Source organism: Pseudophryne corroboree, chromosome 3 (genome assembly GCF_028390025.1).
Source record: "Pseudophryne corroboree isolate aPseCor3 chromosome 3, aPseCor3.hap2, whole genome shotgun sequence".
In the NCBI taxonomy this organism is placed as follows: Eukaryota; Metazoa; Chordata; class Amphibia; order Anura; family Myobatrachidae; genus Pseudophryne; species Pseudophryne corroboree.
In genome coordinates this window covers 493,483,634-493,507,935 of record NC_086446.1, presented here as the reverse complement: position 1 = coordinate 493,507,935, position 24,302 = coordinate 493,483,634, and the positions used below count along the sequence as shown (strand labels likewise).

General features: G+C 45.9%; 1 protein-coding gene across 1 annotated transcript in view; it reads right to left on the bottom strand.

The window, feature by feature from the left end:
• Positions 1-24,302, bottom strand: part of ELAC2 (elaC ribonuclease Z 2) — a 268,918-nt gene that overhangs the window by 6,455 nt on the left and 238,161 nt on the right. The window contains exon 21 of the mRNA XM_063960954.1: positions 14,442-14,520. Within this exon, the coding sequence (XP_063817024.1) occupies positions 14,442-14,520 (79 nt within the window). The remainder of the gene's footprint in view (positions 1-14,441; positions 14,521-24,302) is intronic.

The window sequence follows — 24,302 nt, the reverse complement described above, 5'->3', positions numbered from 1 at the left end:
TTTATTTTTTACATTAAAATAAGATTCCTCCTCTACCTCCGCCACCTTGTCAGGAATGTGCAGGACATCCCTAATAGCTTCTATCAGGGCCTGAATTCCTCGTAACAGGATCACATCTCCCCCACTTGCATCCACTTCACCCTCCTCTGTGTCTGACGTATCGTCATCAGTATCAGCCTGCATGAGCTGGGCCAGAGTACGCTTTTGTGGGCAAATGGCAGGGGTCTGAGATGTGGTATGGGAACTGAATCTCTATTCATGAGGTCAGCCATAGACTGTCTTGAGTATTGCGTCTCTTTCGCAGTATGGGCTAATTTAGTAGAAATAGTAGATATCATCCTGTGATAGAATCCAACCATGGGGGTTCTGACCCACTAGCCCGAGAATGTGTACTATTCTGGGTACATGGTAGCGAGTCTCCCAGGGAGTACAGACACTCTGCTGAGCAGGAAACAGTCCCTGGGACATGGCAACGTGAAGGGACACCCACACACAGAAGGTGAACACACAGTATAACCCACACAGAGCCCGCGGGGAGACACAGAAAATAGTGCCAGCCACACCGCACCCTTTTAGGCAAGTAAACTCAGCTGGGTTGCCACACCAAGTCCCTTAAGAGGGCTTCGTATTCTACAACACTGGTCCCCCTTCTAAGGCCCCTTGGTACCGCTGAGGAGACATGGAGTCTCTGTGGAGGAGCTGCGCTTCCCTGCGATGTGTAAGCTGCAGAGGTAAAATGGCGCTGGTGAGCTGCTGGATCCGCCATTACCGTCGGCAACCCGCTAACCGGGACGCCGGCATTCTACTCACCACTCTTTCTTCTGGCTCTGTTGGGGGTGGCGGCATGCTGCGGGAGGGTACGCTCGCCGTGGTGGGGCTTGCGAATTACTCCCTCAGGAGTTCAGTGTCCTGTCAGCGGAGAAACGGGACCATTAACTCTCCCCCCTTTAGTCCCACGAAGCAGGCATGCTGGTGCCAGCAGTGCCTGTAAAATAAACAGAAAATAAATGCAGAAAACTCTTCATCTCAGCGTGACCGGCTCTTCCGGGCACATTTTCTAAACTGAGTTAGGTAGGAAGGCCATAGAGGGAGGAGCCAGTGCACACTACTGATTTCTTAATGTGCCAAGGCTCCAAGTGGACCAGTGTATACTCCATGGTACTAATGTGGACCCCAGTATCCTCCAGGGCAAGAGAGAAATAATTGACAAAATACTTTTTCAGAGTTTGCTTTTAATGCTCATCCTGTTAGATATACTACACAATTACATACAAAAACCATTTCTCTGTTCTCTTGAACGGAATACACATCTGGGCAACGAAACGGTCACCTGGCTGATCTGCTAAATGATCTAACAATTTTGGTACGATTTACACATAAATAATCTTGTGCATACACACTCCCCTATCGTCTGCTCAGTATGGGGGGGTATCCAATTACAGGTGAAGAAACATCGGCCATTAAAAAGTCTGTTCTTCCCGATTTTTTTTTAACCCATATTTTTTTTTTTCTTTTTTCTACAGGTTATTTAAATTGGTCGCCTGTAAAACAAAATAGAAAATCTCCCGGAAACAAACAAGTTCAGTGAAACCTGTGTGTTTTCGGATGAAAACAGGTCTGTTTCCGGATATTTGGATTCACCTGCCTGAGGCAGGTGAAACAAAATCCCTATAAAGCCTGCCGCGGGCCACGGGTTTACGGGGCTGATTGGATAACCCCCAGCGAGACAATTAGCCGCAGCTAACTGGTTACCCCCCTATGTCTGGCAGACTTTTTTGAATATGCCCACCCACTTGCGACATCATATTCAGTGGATTCTGCAGTCTGCTATACCCACAAGCAAATGCACCAATATATCTGCATCCACCATGGTCTTTCCCAGTTACAGTACATTTTTTACTCTCAGGCTACACCCTCGCTCCTACAATACATCTTTCCCTATCCTCCAAACCTTCAAACATTCCTTCCTGAACCGCCCTGTCAATTCTATCATATTAACACCTGAGTGAACAATGCACAGGGAAGTCATTTATATTATCATTCTTACTCTCAAACAACCCTTTGCCACCAAACCAACATTGCGCACGATTGTATCTTACAGCCCAACTACAATTGAGATGGACCAGTATGCAGTATGAAGAGCTGTAGAAAAACCCTATAGTCATATACATTCCAAGAACAAGAGCAGGGTCCTCTTCCTCTGCGGTTTGTGAATACCCAGTGTGTGGCTTGATTACGGTGTTCATTCCGAATTGCAAATTGCTGTGGAGTGGTAGCACCATGTAAATAAAAGCCAATAAAAGAAATAAGATGAAAGGATGCATTTTATCCTGGAAAAATTTCAGTAATTTAGGTTATTGTTTATTCATTCAGGTTTGTGATCAGCTGCCGTTTTGTTTGTTTGGTTGGCTGGGACTTTGTTTATTTCCTTGAGAAGAAGGTTCATCTGTTCTTGGGCTGGCTGCACTATGATCTTAAGGTGCCCTAGGGTGGCTAACTAGTAGTTAACTAGCAAGTAAGCGGTTCAGGTTTAAAGAACTAGGCTTACCTAGTTGGGGATGGGTATGTAGGGTAGGGATTGTTGGAACACTTGTTTCTTTGTTTTCTCCTTTGTAGTTTTCTTGCCATTGTATTTTTGATGCATATAGACTGTATGAGGCTAGCGGGATGCCTGTGCATCAACTGTTCTTCTGCTTATGGTGGAAGACTGACTTCTGACAACCAGATTTTTATTTCCCCATTTCATATATACCAAGCTGAATGTCTCATCATGGAACATCTGTGGGCTTAATTATTAGGCTAAATGCTCCATGGTCCTGAGAAAAATTAAAGGCCAGTGTCCTGATGTTTTGTGTCTCTTGAGACCCATCCATCTGATGGGTGGCAGAATATTGTCCCTTAAGAGACAGTGGGTGGGCTGGACTTTTCACACCCATTCTTGAGAGGTTTAATTTCTTATAAGATTACACTCTATGCAGGTGAGATGTCTCTGATCCCATCACATAGTGAAACATCTCTTCTTGCAATGGTGGATGTGTTTGGACCTTTTCAGAAATCCAGATTAATCAGTCTATGGCAGTGGTTCTCAAACTCGGTCCTCAGGACCCCACACAGTGCATGTTTTGCAGGTAACCCAGCAAGTGCACAGGTGTATTAATCACTGACACAATTTAAAAGGTCCACAGGTGGAGTTAATTATGTCACTTGTGATTCTGTGAGGAGACCTGCAAAACATGCACCGTGTGGGGTCCTGAGGACAGAGTTTGAGAACCTGTGGTCTATGGAGTTCCTTGTCTTGCCCATGCTGTCTCAACTGTCCACTTATAGCCTCACTGTGTAAACAATTTAAAATAGTTGGGCATTCTGATTTTCCATTATGTGGCTGTGTATCAGGGATGTGCAGTGAGGTAAATGGCTCAGGAGGCACCAGCTAGTACCAGAGCCAGATTTATACACAATATATGAGCCAAAGGGCTCATGTGGGCATTATACACAGACGCAATTGTATATACTGCTGGAAATTTGGATTGCTTTGAACAAAGATGTGCGGAAAGTATAAGCAGGTGAGGCTCTGCCTTACCTGTCATAGAATAATACGATATATATTTGTCTTTTTCCTATATTTTATATAGTCAAAACTCTGGCAAATATGTTAGTATTACAGGAAAGGCTCTGCCTCACCGCATGCCACTGCTGCGTATGTGTCCCTAAACATTCTGCATCAAACTAATTACCGTAAAGATAAGTCCCATATCTGGCAGAAACTCCCTCTTTCAGTCACGGGATAAGTGAATCTGGTGAAAATGATTAACTAACCCAAGTTGTGTGTCCTACAGCAATCTCGGGAAAAGGGACTACCACTCTGATACGAGACTCTGGGACATATTATGGAGGTGGGAGCATAGCAATAAAGAGCAAGTAACCTTCTGGATAAATTATGTTGCAATACAAATACATTTATATTTTGCATGCATAATATATTGTCTGCTTTTGCATGTAGCCCACTAATGCAGGACAACTTTAGTTTACACTGCAATTTAGATTTAATTTTGGACACACCCCACCCAAATCTCTACACATTTGAAATCTCCACCTACACTGCAACATGGTTTTACCAGGGTGCACAATTCCTTGCTCTTTTCTGCTTCACTCCCAATTCCAAATCAGGCCCTCTATCATTTATCTGCACAGTTCGTACAATCGAGAGGCAGGCTGGATGTGGCAGAGTGTGGGGATGCACACTGGGTACTGCTTCAGCAGGCTGGTATTATTCTTGCTCCTTTGCAGTCCTCCCTTTCTGGCTGTTATAACATTCTGGTACAGGTACGGTTGGCAGCACACAAACTTCTGGACACCAACAGAACAGACCCATACTCCCCTCTCTCTCTGGGGGGAATGCTGCTTTCTCTCAAGTATCTATCCTGGAGGGTAGTTCTCTATGGTTATCGCATGGCCTCTCTAAGGTTCATTTATACCAAAAAGAGACCTTGTGCTCCTTTACCCAACTTAGTATTGATTTTGATCTTCCAAACACCAATTTTATAGGTACTTGCTACTTTGCCATGTCCTCAGTTGGTAGAAGGTGCTCCAATTTTAGAAGAATTTCCCATGGGTGCTTTGATACGCACCCTTCCCTCGAGAGGTCATAATTCCTCCATCTACCCATCTCTAATGTAATCTGAGGTACTCTACTGCGGGGATTACAGTACTTATGACTCAAATAGGAGGCATACTTAGGTCCCCTCTCAGATGAGGAATGGAACCTTGTTCTTTGTTCTCCACGCATGGCTACAACGTATGCCAGATTTCAGCAGACACTGCTATATATACACACTTTACAAAGTCTACTGGACGCAGATACGTTTGGAAATGCTTGGACACTTAGCCTCCACTTTATGTTCTAAATGCAGGGAGTCTGATCCTGAATTCTAGCATCTCCTCTGGTCTTGTCCACTCATTGCAAATTTTGGTCCCAGGTCCTGGTCTGTGTGGCTGACTCCAGGGTTGTAACGTTTTTGCCTACCCCGAGAAAGTGTCTGAATGGATTGGGTCTTGCAGATATTTTAAAGTGCACTACCTATAAACCTAATTTTACTCATTCTCCCTTTCTTGGATTTTAATCTTCTACAGATGTGCCCTCATACATGCAGCCTCAATACACCATACAGCGTGAGATGCCTAGCGTGAGTGAGACACCAGGTCCAGTGCAACTCTGCTTGAGACGGGCATCTTTCTTGCAGAAAACGCATTCTCCGTGGCAATGCGACTAGGACGCACCAGGAGACTGCTGATTAATTTTACATGAGACGCTTGTATATTGTGTGTGACGGAGTCCGTCTACGGAGGAAAATAGAACTTGAATTGGAAAAAAGATGCAGCTGCTACATTCTAGCATTTAGTATACATAACAAGTTTCACAAATCAGATGGATCAGTCACCTGGCAGGTCCTAATCGCATCGCAGTTAACCTGCATTTTCAGGTGTGGCGGGGTTTGTAGACAACGAATGCTAACAGAGTTCACGTGGCAGCAATGTAGGAGGACACATCTGTATGTCCTCTGGGTGTTCCCATCACCTCACTGTATATGATTACGCTGTGATGGCGAGATAGATATAGATAGTGCTAATAAATTTATATATATATATATATATATATATATATATATATATATATATATATATATATATATATATATATATATATAAAATAAGATTTTACTTACCGGTAAATCTATTTCTCGTAGTCCGTAGTGGATGCCGGGGACTCCGTAAGGACCATGGGGATAGACGGGCTCCGCAGGAGACATGGGCACTTTAAGAAAGAATTTAGGTTCTGGTGTGCTCTGGCTCCTCCCTCTATGCCCCTCCTCCAGACCTCAGTTAGAGAAACTGTGCCCAGAAGAGCTGACAGTACAAGGAAAGGATTTTGGTAATCCAGGGCAAGATACATACCAGCCACACCGTATAACTTGTGATAAACTTACCCAGTTAACAGTATGAACAACAGAGCATCAGGTCAACCCTGATGCAACCATAATATAATATTGAAGCAATAACTATATACAAGTATTGCAGAAGAATTCCGCACTTGGGACGGGCGCCCAGCATCCACTACGGACTACGAGAAATAGATTTACCGGTAAGTAAAATCTTATTTTCTCTAACGTCCTAGTGGATGCTGGGGACTCCGTAAGGACCATGGGGATTATACCAAAGCTCCCAAACGGGCGGGAGAGTGCGGATGACTCTGCAGCACAGATTGAGCAAACACAAGGTCCTCCTCAGCCAGGGTATCAAACTTGTAGAACTTTGCAAAAGTGTTTGTACCTGACCAAGTAGCCGCTCGGCAAAGCTGTAATGCCGAGACCCCTCGGGCAGCCGCCCAAGAAGAGCCCACTTTCCTTGTGGAATGGGCCTTAACTGATTTTGGCAGCGTCAATCCAGCCACAGAATGAGCCTGCTGAATCGTGTTACAGATCCAGCGAGCAATAGTTTGCTATGAAGCAGGAGCACCAAGCTTGTTGGAAGCATACAGGATAAACAAAGACTCGGTTTTCCTGACCCTAGCCGTTCTGGCTACATAAACCTTCAAAGCCCCGACCACATCAAGCAACTCTGAATCCTCCAAGTCAGTAGTAGCCACAGGCACCACAATAGGTTGGTTTATATGAAAAGGATGAAACCACTTTCGGCAGAAATTGTGGACGGGTCCGCAATTCTGCTCTATCCGCATGGAAAACCCGATAGAGGCTCTTATGTGACAAAGCCGCCAACTCTGACACACGCCTAGCCGAAGCCAAGGCTAATAGCATGACCACCTTTCACGTGAGATATTTCAACTCCACCATTTTGAGAGGTTTAAACCAGTGGGATTTCAGGAAACTCAACACCACGTTAAGATCCCAAGGTGCCACTGGAGGCACAAAAGGGGGCTGAATATGCAGCACTCCTTTTACAAACGTCTGAACTTCAGGTAGAGAAGTCAACTCCTTTTGAAAGAAAATGGATAGGGCCGAAATCTGGACCTTAATGGAACCCAATTTTAGGCCCAAATTCACTCCTGACTGTAGGAAGTGAAGGAACCGGCCCAGCTGGAATTCCTCCGTAGGGGCATTCCTGGCCTCACACCAAGCAACATATTTTCGCCATATACGGTGATAATGTTGTGCTGTCACGTCCTTCCTAGCCTTTATCAGCGTAGGAATGACCTCATCCGGAATGCTTCTCTCTGCTAGGATCCGGCGTTCAACCGCCATGCCGTCAAACGCAGCCGCGGTAAGTCTTGGAACAGACAGGGCCCCTGCTGCAACAAGTCCTGTCTTAGAGGAAGAGGCCACGGGTCCTCTGTGAGCATTTCTTGCAGATCTGGATACCAAGTCCTTCGTGGCCAATCTGGAACAAGGAGTATCGTTCTCAGTCCTCTTTTTCTTATTATTCTCAGCACCTTGGGTATGAGAGGAAGAGGAGGAAAAACATAGACCGACTGGAACACCCACGGTGTCACCAGGGCGTCTACAGCTATCGCCTGAGGGTCTCTTGACCTGGCGAAATACTTCTGTAGTTTTTTGTTGAGGCGGGATGCCATCATGTCCACCTGTGGCAGTTCCCACCGACTTGCAATCTGTGCGAAGACTTCTCCCGGGTGGAGGTCGTGTCTGCTGAGGAAGTCTGCTTCCCAGTTGTCCACTCCCAGGATGAACACTGCTGACAGTGCGCTTACGTGATTTTCCGCCCAGCGAAGAATTCTGGTGGCTTCCGCCATCGCCACCCTGCTCCTTGTGCCGCCTTGTCGGTTTACATGAGCCACTGCGGTGATGTTGTCTGACTGAATCAGAACCGTTGGTCGCGAAGCAGGGTCTCCGCTTGACGTAGGGCGTTGTATATGGCCCTTCGTTCCAGGATGTTGATGTGAAGGCAAGTCTCCTGACTTGACCACAGACCTTGGAAATTTCTTCCCTGTGTGACTGCTCCCCACCCTCGGAGGCTTGCATCCGTGGTCACCAGGACCCAGTCCTGAATGCCGAATCTGCGGCCCTCGAGAAGGTGAGCACTCTGCAGCCACCACAGGAGAGACACCCTGGCACTGGGGGATAGGGTGATTAACCTATGCATCTGAAGATGTGATCCGGACCACTTGTCCAGTAAGTCCCATTGAAAGGTCCTCGCATGGAACCTGCCGAAGGGAATGGCCTCGTATGATGCCACCATCTTTCCCAGGACTCGAGTGCAGTGATGCACTGACACCTGTTTTGGTTTTAATAGGTTCCTGACCAGTGTCATGAGTTCCTGTGCTCTCTCTATCGGGAGATCAACCCTTTTCTGGTCTGTGTCTAGAATCATGCCCAGGAAAGGCAGACGAGTCGTAGGAACCAACTGCGACTTTGGAATATTTAGAATCCAGCCGTGTTGCCGTAACACTTCCAGAGAAAGTGCTACGCCGATCAGCAACTGCTCTCTTGATCTCGCTTTTATGAGGAGATCGTCCAAGTATGGGATAATTGTGACCCCTTGCTTCCGCAGGAGCACCATCATTTCCGCCATTACCTTGGTAAATATTCTCGGAGCCGTGGAGAGACCAAACGGCAACGTCTGAAATTGGTAATGACAATCCTGTACCACAAATCTGAGGTACGCCTGATGAGGTGGATAAATGGGGACATAAAAGGTATGCATCCTTTATGTCCAGAGACACCATAAAATCCCCCCCTTCCAGGCTTGCGATGACCGCTCTGAGCGATTCCATCTTGAACCTTTTCAGGTACATGTTCAGGGATTTTAAATTAAATATGGGTCTGACCGAACCGTCCGGTTTCAGGACTACAAACATGGTCGAATAATAACCCCTCCCTTGTTGAAGGAGGGGAACCTTGACCACCACCTGTTAAAGATACAATTTGTGAATTGCAGTTAACACTATTTCCCTCTCGTGGGGGGAAGCTGGCAGGGCCGATTTGAGGTATCGGTGAGGGGGCATCTCTTCGAATTCCAGCTTGTATCCCTGAGACACAATATCTATTGCCCAGGGATCCAACTGGGAGTGAACCCACTTGTGGCTGAAATTTCGAAGACGTGCCCCCACCGGGCCTAGCTCCGCCTGTGGAGCCCCAGCGTCATGCAGTGGATTTTGTGGAAGCCGGGGAGGACTTCTGTTCCTGGGAACTAGCTGTGTTGTGCAGCTTCTTTCCTCTGCCCCTGCCTCTGGCAAGAAAGGACGCACCTCGTACTTTCCTGTTTTTCTGTGATCGAAAGTACTGCATTTGATAATACGGTGCTCTTAGGGTGTGAGGAAACATATGGCAAAAAATTTGACTTTCCAGCAGTAGCTGTGGAGACCAGGTCCGAGAGACCCTCCCCAAACAATTCCTCACCCTTGTAAGGTAAAACCTCCATATGCCTTTTTGAGTCGGCATCACCTGTCCATTGCAGAGTCCACAGGACCCTTCTGGCAGAAATTGACATAGCATTTATTCTAGAACCCAGTAGACTAATGTCTCTTTGAGCATCTCTCATATATAGGACAGCGTCTTTAATATGCCCCAAGGTCAACAATATAGTATCCTTGTCTAAGGTCTCAATTTCCTCAGATAAGGTATCCGTCCATGCTGCTACAGCACTACACACCCAGGCCGACGCGATCGCCGGCCTCAGCAAGGTACCCGAATGTGTGTAAATGGACTTCAGGGTAACCTCCTGTTTGCGATCCGCAGCATCCTTGAGGGTAGCCGTATCCTGTGACGGCAGTGCTACCTTCTTGGATAAGCGTGTTAAAGCTTTGTCCACCTTAGGGGAGGATTCCCAGCGTAACCTGTCCGTTGGCGGGAAAGGATACGCCATAAGAATCCTTTTGGAAATCTGCAGTTTTTTATCTGGAGATTCCCAAGCCTTTTCACATAACTCATTTAGCTCGTGTGAGGGGGAAAGGTTACCTCCGGTTTCTTTTCCCCATACATATGTACCCTCTTGTCAGGGACTGGGGTTTCCTCTGTGATGTGCAACACATCCTTAATTGCTATAATCATATAACGGATAGATTTAGCCAATTTAGGCTGTAACTTTGCATCATCGTAATCGACACTGGAGTCAGAATCCATGTCGGTATCTGTGTCAACAATTTGAGATAGTGGGCGCTTCTGAGACCCAGAAGGCCTCTGCGACATAGGATCAGGCACGGGTTGAGACCATGACTGTCCTGAGGCTTCTGCTTTTTCTAACCTTTTATGCAAGGAATTAACATCATTTAAAACCTTCCACATATCCATCCAATCAGGTGTCGGCGCCGTCGGCGGAGACACCACATTCATTTGCTCCCGCTCTGCTTCCACATAGCCTTCCTCATCAAACATGTCGACACAAGCGTACAGACACACCACACACACAGGGAATGCCTTTTTTGAAGACAGTTCCCCCACAAGGCCCTTTGGAGAGACAGAGAGAGAGTATGCCAGCACACACCCCAGCGCTATAAACCCAGGAATAACACAGTAACTTAATGTTAACCCAGTAGCTGCTGTTTATATTGATTTTTGCGCCTAATTATGTGCCCCCCCCTCTCCTTTTACTCTCTTCTACTGTGTATCTGCAGGGGAGAGCCTGGGGAGCTTCCTCTCAGCGGAGCTGTGGAGAAAAAATGGCGCTGGTGAGGGCTTCTGTCCCGCTTAAATGTACAATTTTTGGCGGGGGCTCATACATATATCCAGTGCCCAACTGTATATATGCTAAACTTTTGCCAAAGAGGTCCCAATTGCTGCCCAGGGCGCCCCCCCCCCCCCCCTGCGCCCTGCACCCTTGCAGTGACCAGAGTATGTGAGGTGTGTGGGAGCAATGGCGCACAGCTGCAGTGCTGTGCGTTACCTCAGTGAAGAACGGAGTCTTCTGCCACCGATTTGAAGTCTTCTTGCTTCTCATACTCACCTGGCTTCTGTCTTCCGGCTCTGCGAGGGGGGCGGCGGCGCGGCTCTGGGATCGGACGGCGAGGGTGAGATCATGCGGACGATCCCTCTGGAGCTAATGGTGTCCAGTAGCCTAAGAAGCAGGACCTAGCTTCAGAGAGTAGGGCTGCTTCTCTCCCCTCTGTCCCACGATGCAGGGAGTCTGTTGCCAGCAGTGCTCCGTAAAAATAAAAAACCTAACAAAATACTTTCTCTCAGCAAACTCAGGAGAGCTCACTGAAAAGCACCCAGCTCGTATCAAACTGAGGTCTGGAGGAGGGGCATAGAGGGAGGGGAGGAGCCAGAGCACACCAGAACCTAAATTCTTTCTTAAAGTGCCCATGTCTCCTGCGGAGCCCGTCTATCCCCATGGTCCTTACGGAGTCCCCAGCATCCACTAGGACGTTAGAAAAATATTATAATTATATATATATATATATATATATATATATATATATATATATATATATATATATTGTATATGCAACCACACATACATATATAAATATACACACATACTGTATATATATATATATATATATATATATATATATATACAAAATAGAGAATTCAGCACTCACCATAGCAAGCTCACTTGTCCTCACAACATCAATAATACACTATCACAAAGCCTAAAGAATTAAAACCTGGCAACTGTATCACATATAATATAACTGCAAATATGCCCACTAGGTTTAATGTATGCCTGCCACATATCTAGTGGCTTTTAAAGGCATACTAGTCACCTGACACAGCCGATAAATTACTAAGGAGCAGCTGATACAGGTTTAGAACAATTAAGATTACACAGGGGTGCATGAAAAGGCCTGTGACCATGGTTAATAAGAGTTAACCAAAGATTAACCCCAAAATATACAAACAAATATAGAAAACCACAGCACTCGCCACCCCAGAAGCGGGGTGCAGTGTCTGCACTCACCACTCATAGGGTGGGGTGCATGCAGCCCATGGCCACCTACCCAAATACATACAAAATAGAGAATTCAGCACTCACCATAGCAAGCTCACTTGTCCTCACAAGTGAGCCACTAGATATGTGGCAGGCATACATTAAACCTAGTGGGCATATTTGCAGTTATATTATATGTGATACAGTTGCCAGGTTTTAATTCTTTAGGCTTTGTGATAGTGTATTATTGATGTTGTGAGGACAAGTGAGCTTGCTATGGTGAGTGCTGAATTCTCTATTTTGTATGTATTTGGGTAGGTGGCCATGGGCTGCATGCACCCCACCCTATGAGTGGTGAGTGCAGACACTGCACCCCGCTTCTGGGGTGGCGAGTGCTGTGGTTTTCTATATTTGTTTGTATATTTTGGGGTTAATCTTTGGTTAACTCTTATTAACCATGGTCACAGGCCTTTTCATGCACCCCTGTGTAATCTTAATTGTTCTAAACCTGTATCAGCTGCTCCTTAGTAATTTATCGGCTGTGTCAGGTGACTAGTATGCCTTTAAAAGCCACTAGATATGTGGCAGGCATACATTAAACCTAGTGGGCATATTTGCAGTTATATTATATGTGATACAGTTGCCAGGTTTTAATTCTTTAGGCTTTGTGATAGTGTATTATTGATGTTGTGAGGACAAGTGAGCTTGCTATGGTGAGTGCTGAATTCTCTATTTTGTATGTATTTGGGTAGGTGGCCATGGGCTGCATGCACCCCACCCTATGAGTGGTGAGTGCAGACACTGCACCCCGCTTCTGGGGTGGCGAGTGCTGTGGTTTTCTATATTTGTTTGTATATTTTGGGGTTAATCTTTGGTTAACTCTTATTAACCATGGTCACAGGCCTTTTCATGCACCCCTGTGTAATCTTAATTGTTCTAAACCTGTATCAGCTGCTCCTTAGTAATTTATCGGCTGTGTCAGGTGACTAGTATGCCTTTAAAAGCCACTAGATATGTGGCAGGCATACATTAAACCTAGTGGGCATATTTGCAGTTATATTATATGTGATACAGTTGCCAGGTTTTAATTCTTTAGGCTTTGTGATAGTGTATTATTGATGTTGTGAGGACAAGTGAGCTTGCTATGGTGAGTGCTGAATTCTCTATTTTGTATGTATTTGGGTAGGTGGCCATGGGCTGCATGCACCCCACCCTATGAGTGGTGAGTGCAGACACTGCACCCCGCTTCTGGGGTGGCGAGTGCTGTGGTTTTCTATATTTGTTTGTATATTTTGGGGTTAATCTTTGGTTAACTCTTATTAACCATGGTCACAGGCCTTTTCATGCACCCCTGTGTAATCTTAATTGTTCTAAACCTGTATCAGCTGCTCCTTAGTAATTTATCGGCTGTGTCAGGTGACTAGTATGCCTTTAAAAGCCACTAGATATGTGGCAGGCATACATTAAACCTAGTGGGCATATTTGCAGTTATATTATATGTGATACAGTTGCCAGGTTTTAATTCTTTAGGCTTTGTGATAGTGTATTATTGATGTTGTGAGGACAAGTGAGCTTGCTATGGTGAGTGCTGAATTCTCTATTTTGTATGTATTTGGGTAGGTGGCCATGGGCTGCATGCACCCCACCCTATGAGTGGTGAGTGCAGACACTGCACCCCGCTTCTGGGGTGGCGAGTGCTGTGGTTTTCTATATTTGTTTGTATATTTTGGGGTTAATCTTTGGTTAACTCTTATTAACCATGGTCACAGGCCTTTTCATGCACCCCTGTGTAATCTTAATTGTTCTAAACCTGTATCAGCTGCTCCTTAGTAATTTATCGGCTGTGTCAGGTGACTAGTATGCCTTTAAAAGCCACTAGATATGTGGCAGGCATACATTAAACCTAGTGGGCATATTTGCAGTTATATTATATGTGATACAGTTGCCAGGTTTTAATTCTTTAGGCTTTGTGATAGTGTATTATTGATGTTGTGAGGACAAGTGAGCTTGCTATGGTGAGTGCTGAATTCTCTATTTTGTATGTATTTGGGTAGGTGGCCATGGGCTGCATGCACCCCACCCTATGAGTGGTGAGTGCAGACACTGCACCCCGCTTCTGGGGTGGCGAGTGCTGTGGTTTTCTATATTTGTTTGTATATATATATATATATTGTATATGCAACCACACATACATATATAAATATACACACATACTGTATATATATATATATATATATATATATATATATATATATATATATATATATATATATACATACATGCATACATACACGCATACACACACACACACACACACACACACACACACACACACACATATATACACATACGTACACATATATACATACACGCATCTCCGCGCATACACTGCATTGTACTTTGTCATTTTCAAATATTTAAAAATGTCTAAACAAAATAAGAAGGAAATCTAAATCTCAAAATTAATTTTGGATGAAAGGCTGGGATTTACAAAAACCCAAAGGAACTTATTGTAACCCATTCTAGAGATATCTCTGAAAACATGTGCAGCAAGATAATGTGCCAACCCCTGTTTATGGACACATACAAAAGTCAGTTTGTACCTGTGTGCTTTCTCAACTGCGTCTTTTTCTAAACCATCTTCCAAAGTGGCTTCATGGATTAGCAGAGTGGCATCTTTCCCTGTTACAAAAAGGAATTTCCACATTTCAAAATTTGTAAAACAAATAAATACACAGCTGAGGTTTGTCCTGTCTCACACATGCATGAGCAGTGGGAGACCCATAGCTAGAGAGACAGGACAGACCCAAGCCTAGCAGGAGAGGAGGAAGAACAAGTATGACAGAGGAGATGACAGAGAGGGGAATGGACAGACATTGTTGTCATTGTAGATGAGGCAAGGAGACCTACAGATAGAGAACCAAGCTCTGAAACTAACAGGAAAGTAGTTTTTCAGGTAAGGCACTGACTCCACTGAATGCAAAGGGTCTTAAGGAGGTTGCGGCATGGCTGTCAGTATTATACGGAGAACACACATATCCAAGAAACGGACATGGTGTATACCAAAACAGTCTGCAGATTATTATTTTTTTTTTAATCAAGTGATTTTTATTGAATTTTGCATCTCATAAACATAACAAAACAACAGTAAAATTAACTAACAATTGCCATCAATAAACAGACATTTTCAGATCACATTTCGGTGTGCGTGTTGATTCTTTTTTCGCATATATATCCACGACAAAGAATATCAATATTATCAAGAATGTCGCTCACATGCTCGGTACCGACCCACCCACCATGTGCTACACCAGCAATCCCACCTCTCCGTAAATCGAGAGGTGGAACCCCGTACCTTATACATATGTCTCTCATGACGAATTACCTCGTTCACCAACGCCCTCCACTGCTCCACCCTAGGTATATCAGCTGAGAACCAGTCCCTAGCGATAACAACCTTTGCCAGCGTAGTGAGACACAGGACATATTTGTACATTAAAACAGAGCGTGTTTCCTCAAGATCTAATCCGAATAGGCATATACCAGGATCTAAGGTAGGGAGGGACGGAGCTGTCATGGTCACATCACACCACACTTTACGCCAGAAAAGGGAAATCTCAGGGCAATCCCAAAGCAGGTGCCAGAATCCGGCATCGGCAGCTCGGCACCTGGGGCAGTTAGAATCCTCCCTAAGACCAGCCCTCTGCATAGCGACTGGAGTACGATACACCCTGTGCAGAATATAGAAAAAAACTTGCTTATATCTTATACATGGCGTAGTGTATTTAAGGGAGCCCATAATTTGGAGCCACTGCTCATGGGACAAAGGTCCCAAATCAGTCTCCCATTTAGTACGAAGATTATTTAATAGATCGGGGTAGCTTCTATTATTCAAAGCAGCATATATGGTAGATACTTTCCCCCTTTAGCTCAGAGAAGTAAGCATCGTCCTAACGGGTGAGTCAACAATCAGTGGTGGGCAGTGAGGGAACTGGGTCTGTACAGCATGCCTAAATCGAAAATACCGGAACAAAGCAGTGTTAGGTACGTCAAATTCGATCCTCAATTGCTGAAATGATTTCAGCACTCCATTATGGTATAGTTGATTCAGTACTATGACACCTCTAGTAATCCATATATTATCTAACGACATCTCATATAGCTCAGGGTATGCACTATTGAACCACAATGGAGTACAGGTGTCGTGTCCCCCCCAGTCATATAAAGTGTGCGCATAGCGCCAGATAAGCAAGGCTTGACGTAACAGGGGAGGCAAGCCAGAAGCTGAGAGACCAGAGAGGAGAAGCTGAAGAGGAGAAAGAGAGAAAGCAGGAGAGCACTCCGCCCGCTCAGCCAGAAACCCTCCCATTGTGGTTCCCAGAGAATCCCCAATCCATTCACTCAGATGGGACAGCTGAGCCACCACATAGTATAGTCTGAGATCAGGAAGACTTGCCCCACCGGAAAGCTGAGATCTGCATAGTGTCCTGATAGACTCGCGCCGGCCTGCCACCCCATATAAATGAGGACAAAACGCCCTCAATAACAGTAAAGATCTTCTTGGGGAGGTAGACTGGAGAGTTGTGTAGGGCATAAATGAATTTTGGCTGCATCACCATTTTAAATAAGTTAACCCGACCCAGGACAGACAACGGTAATTTTTTTTAGCTATGAGCCTTCTCTTTAAATGTCGCTAAAATGGGGTCGATGCTTTGGGCCGCATAGCTGCGTGCCATAGGAGTAATCCAGATGCCTTAATACTTGAACCGCAATGTCCATTGCAAAGGATGCGCCCCCTGTGTATTTTCAGGGAGAAGACCAGAAATGGGAAAAATGTGGGACTTATCCCAGTTAATTAGCAGACCGGAAAAGATACCAGAATTCTCCACTACCTGTAACAGAGCTTGTAAGGAGTCTTCAGAGTCCTGCAAGAAAAGAAGCATGTTATCCGCGTATAGCGCCACTACATCCACGTGACCCCCAATCTCAACACCCCTAACCCTGCTATTAGTGCGTAACAGGCCGGCCAACGGCTCCACGGCAATTGCAAACAGTGCAGGAAATAGGGGGCAACCCTGCAGAGTGCCCCTCCCCAACGCAAACATCTCAGACGTGAAACCATTGGCCGTCACAAGAGCCACAGGCAAGGAATACAACAACTGGATAAACCTAATAAATCGAGGGCCAAAAGCAAATTTCTCTAGCACCCCCCCCCACAGATACTTCATTCCACGGAATCGAACGCTTTGGCCGCGTCAAGAGACACCACCACCGAATCCGACCCCACCAAATCACCCCTCTGGAGACGACAGAACAATCTACGTAAATTTTGGGCAGTGGATTTACCCGGCATAAAGCCAGTCTGGTCCGGGTGAATTATTGTTGTAATTACCAAATTCAATCGAGATGCCAAGATTTTTGCTAGTATCTTGACATCTGTATTGAGTAGGGAAATGGGTCGGTAAGGCTCGGGGAGCAGGGGGTCTTTCCCTGGTTTCAACAGGACAATTATATTGGCCTCGGCCATAGAGCGCGGGAGAGTCCCGCCCTCTAAGAGTAAGTCAAACAATTGTAAGAGAGAGGGGGCAAAAAATGTACTGTATTTTTTATAGACTTCCCCCGGAAGTCCATCGGATCCCGGTGCCTTAGACGCCGGGAGAGACAGGATCGCAGCCTCCACCTCCTCCAGCGTAATAGGTGCATCCAGGGCCCCAGAGTCCTCCCGGGACAGACATGGCAAGGTCAACTGAGCCAAAAAATCCCTAAGCTGATCACCAGAGTAACTGGCTCGGGAGGTATAAAGCGAGGAATAATAACTACGGAACGTCTCCGTCACCGTTGAGCCAGAATAACACATTTGGCCAGCAGAATTTTTCACACATTGAATCACAGTTCTAGGGGATTCGGACCGGGCCAGAAAGGCCAAGTAACTGCCATTCATCTCTGCCCGAAAATACTGCTCATGTCCTGTAAAAAGGAGTCTACGCCTGGACTTCTCAAATAAACAATCCGGCCCCTCGCTCTGCGCGCTCCTCCACAACCGTTCATCAGACCGCAAATGGGTAAGAAGATATTGAGATTCCAGCTGCCGGCACAGAGACTCCAACCGCACCTCCTCCCTCTTACTAAACGCTTTAACTTCAGAGATCTGTTTTATAAAGGAGCCTCGCAGAAACGCTTTAAAAGCATCATGTTTCAGCGGCAGATCACTGTATAGTAAATTGTCTTCCTGGAACCCTTCCCAAGCGGCAATCAGATCCGCACCCTCCCCTAGTAAAGTTAACCAAAAGGGATTAAGTTTCCACATTTTCGCAACCCGCTCCCAACCAACATTGACTGTAACGGAGACAGGAGAGTGATCCGATATACCCCTAGGGAGATAGTCCACTGCCAGCACGTCAGGGGACAAACCAGGAGAAACTAAAACCAAATCGATACGAGAGAAAGCATGATGGGTAGCGGAATGACAGGAGAAATGAGTAGCTGTAGGATTACGACATCTCCATACATCCACCAGCCCCAGCTCCCCCACCAGTCTCGCGAACGGAGTAGGGGACGCCAAGGGAGGGGAAGACGTAACCGATTCCCTCCACCTGTCCAAGACACCATCCATAACATTATTAAAATCCCCTAAACATATTACAGGGGTAGCAGGGGACCAGGCCAGGAAACGGGCAGCGTGACGGAGAACCTCATTGTTATATGGCGGGGGGACATAGACGGCTAATATATGAAACAATCTGCAATTAATATGGGCTCGTAAGAAGACGTATCTGCCATATTGGTCAGTTTCACACTCGTCCAGGTGAAATTGTACGGACTTTCTAATCAATACAGAAACGCCTTTGGCATTACTAGAGAAGGTGGAATGATACACGTGACTAACTCATGGTTTTAAGTGCCAACACCCTACCTCCATGCAAATGAGTTTCAGAGAGACAAATTATGTCCGCCTGGTATTTTTTAACCTGAGTCAGGACTAGTGATCTTTTAATTTTTTCGTTCAGTCCCCAAACATTCCAGCTGAGCCGACTGAGCCCCTCAGAGACAGCAGACATAGAAATCACAGAGGAAAGGGGCGACAGGATACAACAGAGAGACATACATCAAAACCTGGCAACGCAGCATAGCAAGGCTGAGCAAACAGTCCCCCTACGTTCCAGGAGACAAAAGAACACAGAGCAATATCATACATAAATAACGTGTCACAGCAAAGTACGCACAGAACTAAAAAATGATGGCTTAGAAAAAAACAAACTAACCCCCCCCCCCCCCCCCACACCCACCCTGTATCACCTCGCAAACCTAAGGCATACCTGGATCCCATAACTCCCACTAAGTAACCAAACTAAGGGATAGGGGCCTAACCAAAGAGCCCAAGGAAAAGCCCCTACACTATCTTCGCCAAGAACTCTCCACATCGCGCAGAGAGAAGTAGTACCCCAACCCTGAAAAAAACATAGCTAGGCACATGCCCCATTACAAAACAACAGATACCAATAGAGTAACGTGAGGCTGACCAGCACCGCTATACCAAGACGATGCACAGCCAACAGTAACATGTGTGCCCGCTCCTATACACCCCACACTGCACATATCCCCACATTGCATTTAGACTAACAGGAATATGCATCAGATAGATGGAAACAGCAGTAAAAGAAGAATTAAATCAACATCTGAGCAATAACATATCATCGAGGAGAACGAGGTTGTCGTTCCAGCCATGCACCAGCATCCTGAGATGTAAAAAAAATGCGTGGTGTTGTTAAACACCACCCGCAACTTGGCTGGAAACATCATAGAATATTGTATATTGCGGTCTCTGAGCTGACGCTTGACATGAAGAAATTGAGATCGGTTCTTTTGCACCTCCAGGGCAAAAATCAGGAAATACGGATATATTATGCCCATCTAGTTGGATAGGGCCCTGTGTCCGGGCCAGACTGAGCACAGCATCACGGTCCTTAAAGTGCAGGAAGCGTGCAATAAATGTTCTAGCCGGGGCCCCCGGCGGCGGCCTAGGCGGGAGCCTGTGCGCCCGCTCCACCGCAAATTGAGAGGTAAATGCTTCCTTGCCAAAGAGATCAATAAGCCAACCTTCAAGAAATGACTCTGGGGAGGTGCCCTCCGCTCTCTCAGGGAGCCCAACAAACCGAACGTTGTTGCGCCGCAGTCTCCCTTCTATATCTGACATTGTAGCTTGCATAGATGTCATTTGGGTAGACAGGTCCGCCACTTTCAACTGTAAGGGTGGGGCAGCATCCTCCAAGGCCGATATCCGATGTTCAGTTTCACCCACACGCTCACGGATTTTCTGCATATCCTGCCTCAGCAGAGAAACGTCCATTTGTACTTGCCCAATCCGGTCTGTGACCCTCTGTTTGGACGCAGAGATTGCCTGCAGTATTTGCTGGGTAGAATGCACCTGCTCATCAGGGTCGGAGGTGTCCACCTCGGCCGCTGGCGAGGATGGGCCGGCATCACCCCGCTTTGCCGAAGTAGATGTCTGCTGTGGTCTGGCAAATTTCTCCAATTTCGCAGCAGCGTTAGCCGCACTCTGTCCCCCCCCTCACCATTATATCACTGGATGGGAAGGCAGAACCTTAGGGATATTACAGCAAAAAAAAAAATAATTAAAAAAATTCCCCAACAATATAGGTTCAGCACAGGGGTCGGGGCCGGGCAGAGATGGCACAACAAGCTAACAAAACAAGTATGTGGGCACACTACAAATAGTCAGGAAGCAGGTGTGTTGTAGAAATTGCTGCAGAATGAGAGCCGAGTCGTGGGCACACAGGCTGCCACTGCAGGGTAACAGGCAGCTAATGTAGGGCAGCTGGCTTCAGTGAAATATATATAGTCCATCCAAATGTAAAGGGCACTGGCCTTGTATAGCCCTGTAGACAAGTATTAAGCCCAGGAGGGAGACAGAATGGTAACCGCAGCCACAGCACAGCACCACAGGGGGAGAAGGAGCAGCAGGACTGAAAATGGCGGTTTTCGCAGGCTTTTTCACTCGCACCCGGTCTCCAGCGTTACCGCAGTGGGGCTCAGGACATGTACCCCACCGGACCCAGCAGATGGTAGGGCCTCCTCCTCTGCAGCCCCCCCCAGCCGGAGGACCAGCGCACAGACACCGCCGGACGCGCGGCCACGCGCCGCTCCCGGAGCTCCGGCGGCGGTCGGCAGAGAGCCGGGGGTCACGCTGGAAGGTCCGCAGCTGCAGAACCGCGCCGCACACCGGACTTGTAAGAGCAGCAGCAGAGGCAGCACACACTCAGGGGCCAGCTGGCAGGGAGCAGGATCCACGGGCTGGGGTAAAACGGATGGGATCTCAGGATATTAGTGGAGAGCTAAGGCTGCACACAGCTACTCCATGCCGATCCAAGCCACGCCCCCAGTTACTATCCAGTCTGCAGATTCTTAATGCTGCAACAGAAGTTTTTCATCATACAAAAAAAAAAAATAATCATCATTGCCTCCATCTGCTGAAAGATCTTAGGCTGAAGAGACCCTTCCCTGGGGTGAAGATTCTGTCTGCATATGAAATCTACTTTCCAGCTTCTTAACCGCAGAATAGTAACTGCTGCAAAGACTGAAACATTGTGCTTCACCCATTGAATGACTGTCCTGGTCATTCATGGCCAATGCACTCTTAGCAATTGCCTGGTAATTTAAGACAGCTGTGACATTGCCCTATTGGATAACAAAAACCGATATCATCCGATTAGTTTTAAATATTTTCTGAGCTTTATCAGGAGCTTTGGCTCCTCCAGAGTGATGGACCCCCAGCCTTGCTATGGAAGTTAAATAATAATGGCATGTCACAATCATTGAGTTCCAGATGTAGAACGTGTAGCCTATACCTGGGTAACAGACACATCTGTGAAGACAGACTGAAAATCTGGCTGGGATAATGATGGTGAGACTTGTTTCATTAAAAAAATATATGTGCTCAATTTGAAAACATTTGAATAAAAAAAAACCCTCTTCCAAAACACCCACTATGTAGCAACTTACAAATAAAGGATTCTGAAAAAACAAAACACATGATGCATAGTGACTGTGGAGACCAAATTCGAGTCCCTCTGAGCCCAGTATCTACAGCAGTCTCTAAGGTACCTAGACTCAACATGGATGTGCTCAGCCAAAAAACAGCACCTCTGAACTGGGCCTCTGCGTGCAACCCTCTGCCAGTGCTCTGACCAGTCAGTCTGGCTTTACTGACTCAAATCAAAATTAGGATGGGTCTAAGGAATGTCCCAACAAGAAAATCCAGACTTAAGGGCTTTCTCACTATTGCTAAATGTTCTGGAAGTCTCTGGCGTGTTGATTTCAGGAGCAGGAAATTTGTAGGCGATTACCTCAGATACAGAAGAGGGAGGAGATTCAACAGTTTCAAGATATCTAAAAGTACCAAGTTAATAGAGACTTTAGATGCCGAAAACCTTTAACCCCCCCCCCCCCCCCCCAAAAAAACCAAACAAACAAAAATTCACTCTGCCTTCCGTAACACCCTCTTACTGCGATATACAAGGCATCTAGGTAAAAAAAAAAAAATCTACGGAGGGCGGAAGCAAGCTTCTTGAAATACTACTGTATATGTACAAAGCGCCTTCAGACTGGGTGACGTATGCGTAACGGCGGTCAACATACCGACGCCAGGATCTGGAGGGGGTCGCGCAAGTGCAGCAGGCACGCTGCGCTCGTCACAGATTCTATTCCCACTCTATGGGTGTCGTGGACACCCATGAGTGGGAAACGTTCCTGTTGGTCGGCATGTGGGATTGGGAGGGGGGCAGTTATGAGACCGCCGGTCACATGACTACATCCCTTCAAACTTTGAATCACATTATCTCTTGTGCAAATGTCTTCCAACAAACACACACACCCTAGAATGCCAATCCATGGAAAGAAAGAAAGAAAGAAAGAAAGAAAGAAAGAAAGAAAGAAAGAAAGAAAGAAAGAGAAAGAAAGAGAAAGAAAGAGAAAGAAAGAAAGAGAAAGAAAGAAAGAGAAAGAAAGAAAGAGAAAGAAAGAAAGAGAAAGAGAAAGAAAGAAAGAAAGAAAGAGAGAGAGAAAGAAAGAGAGAAAGAGAGAAAGAGAAAGAAAGAAAGAGAAAGAGAAAGAAAGAAAGAAAGAAAGAGAGAGAGAAAGAAAGAGAGAAAGAGAGAAAGAAAGAAAGAAAGAGAGAAAGAAAGAGAAGAGAGAAAGAAAGAGAAGAGAGAAAGAAAGAGAGAAAGAGAGAAAGAGAGAAAGAGAGAAAGAGAGAAAGAAAGAAAGAAAGAAAGAAAGAAAGAAAGAAAGAAAGAAAGAAAGAAAGAAAGAAAGAAAGAAAGAAAGAGCAGTAAATAATTACACCACTCACACACACAAAAATAAATAATAGGATTTTAATTACTTACCGGTAAATCCTTCTCTCTTTGGGTACTTTTAGAAATCAATAGTGTGCACTGGCTCCTCCCTCTATGCCCCTCCTACCAGCGTCAGTCTAGAAACTGTGCCCAAGGGGAGACGGAGATATCCTGAGGAAGGATTTAACAGAACAGTGGTGAGATTCGAACCAGCACATGCAAACAAGAGGAAAGCCAAGCTAAACAAAACTTAAACAGGAACAGCAACAGCTGAACCAAACAATACTTAAAGTAACAGAGAGAGGAAACACGAAGCACTGGGTGGGCGCCCCATATAGTCTACGGACTATGAGAAAAGGATTTACCGGTAGGTAATTAAAATCCTATTTTCTCTTACGTCCTAGAGGATACTGGGGTCCACATTAGTACCATGGGGGATGTACCAAAGCTCCTAAACTGGGTGGGAGAGTGCAGAGGTTCCTGCAGAAATGATTGACCAAATGGAAGGTCCTCAGGAGGCCAAAGTATCGAACTTGTAGAACTTAGCAAACGTGTTCGAACCTGACCAAGTAACTGCTCGGCAGAACTGTAAAGCAGAGACAGCCCGGGCAGCCGCCTAGGAAGAACCCACCGATCTAGTAGAGTGGGCCTGTACTTTAGGAACCGGCAATCCTGCCGTAGAATAAGCCTGCTGGATAGTAAGCCTGATCCTGCTTTGAAGCAGGACACCCAATTTTCTTGGGATCATAGAGAATAAACAGCAAGTCAGATTTTCTGTGATGAGCTGTCTGCTTCACATAGATCTTCAAAGCCTTCACAACATCCAAGGACTTTGAGGTAACAGAGGTGTCAGGAAGCACTGGAACCACAATAGGTTGGTTGATATGAAACGCAGAAGAAATTGCCGACGAGTTCCGAGTTCAGCTCTGTCCTCATGGAAAATTAAATAGATGCTTTTGTGAGACAACGCCCCCAGGTCCGACACAAGCCTTGATGAAGCTAAGGTCAAAAGTGTAACAGTCTACCACGTAAGAAACTTTACTTCAACCTCCTGTAAAGGCTCAAACCATTCCGATTGTCGAACACCACGTTGAGATCCCAAGGTGCCGT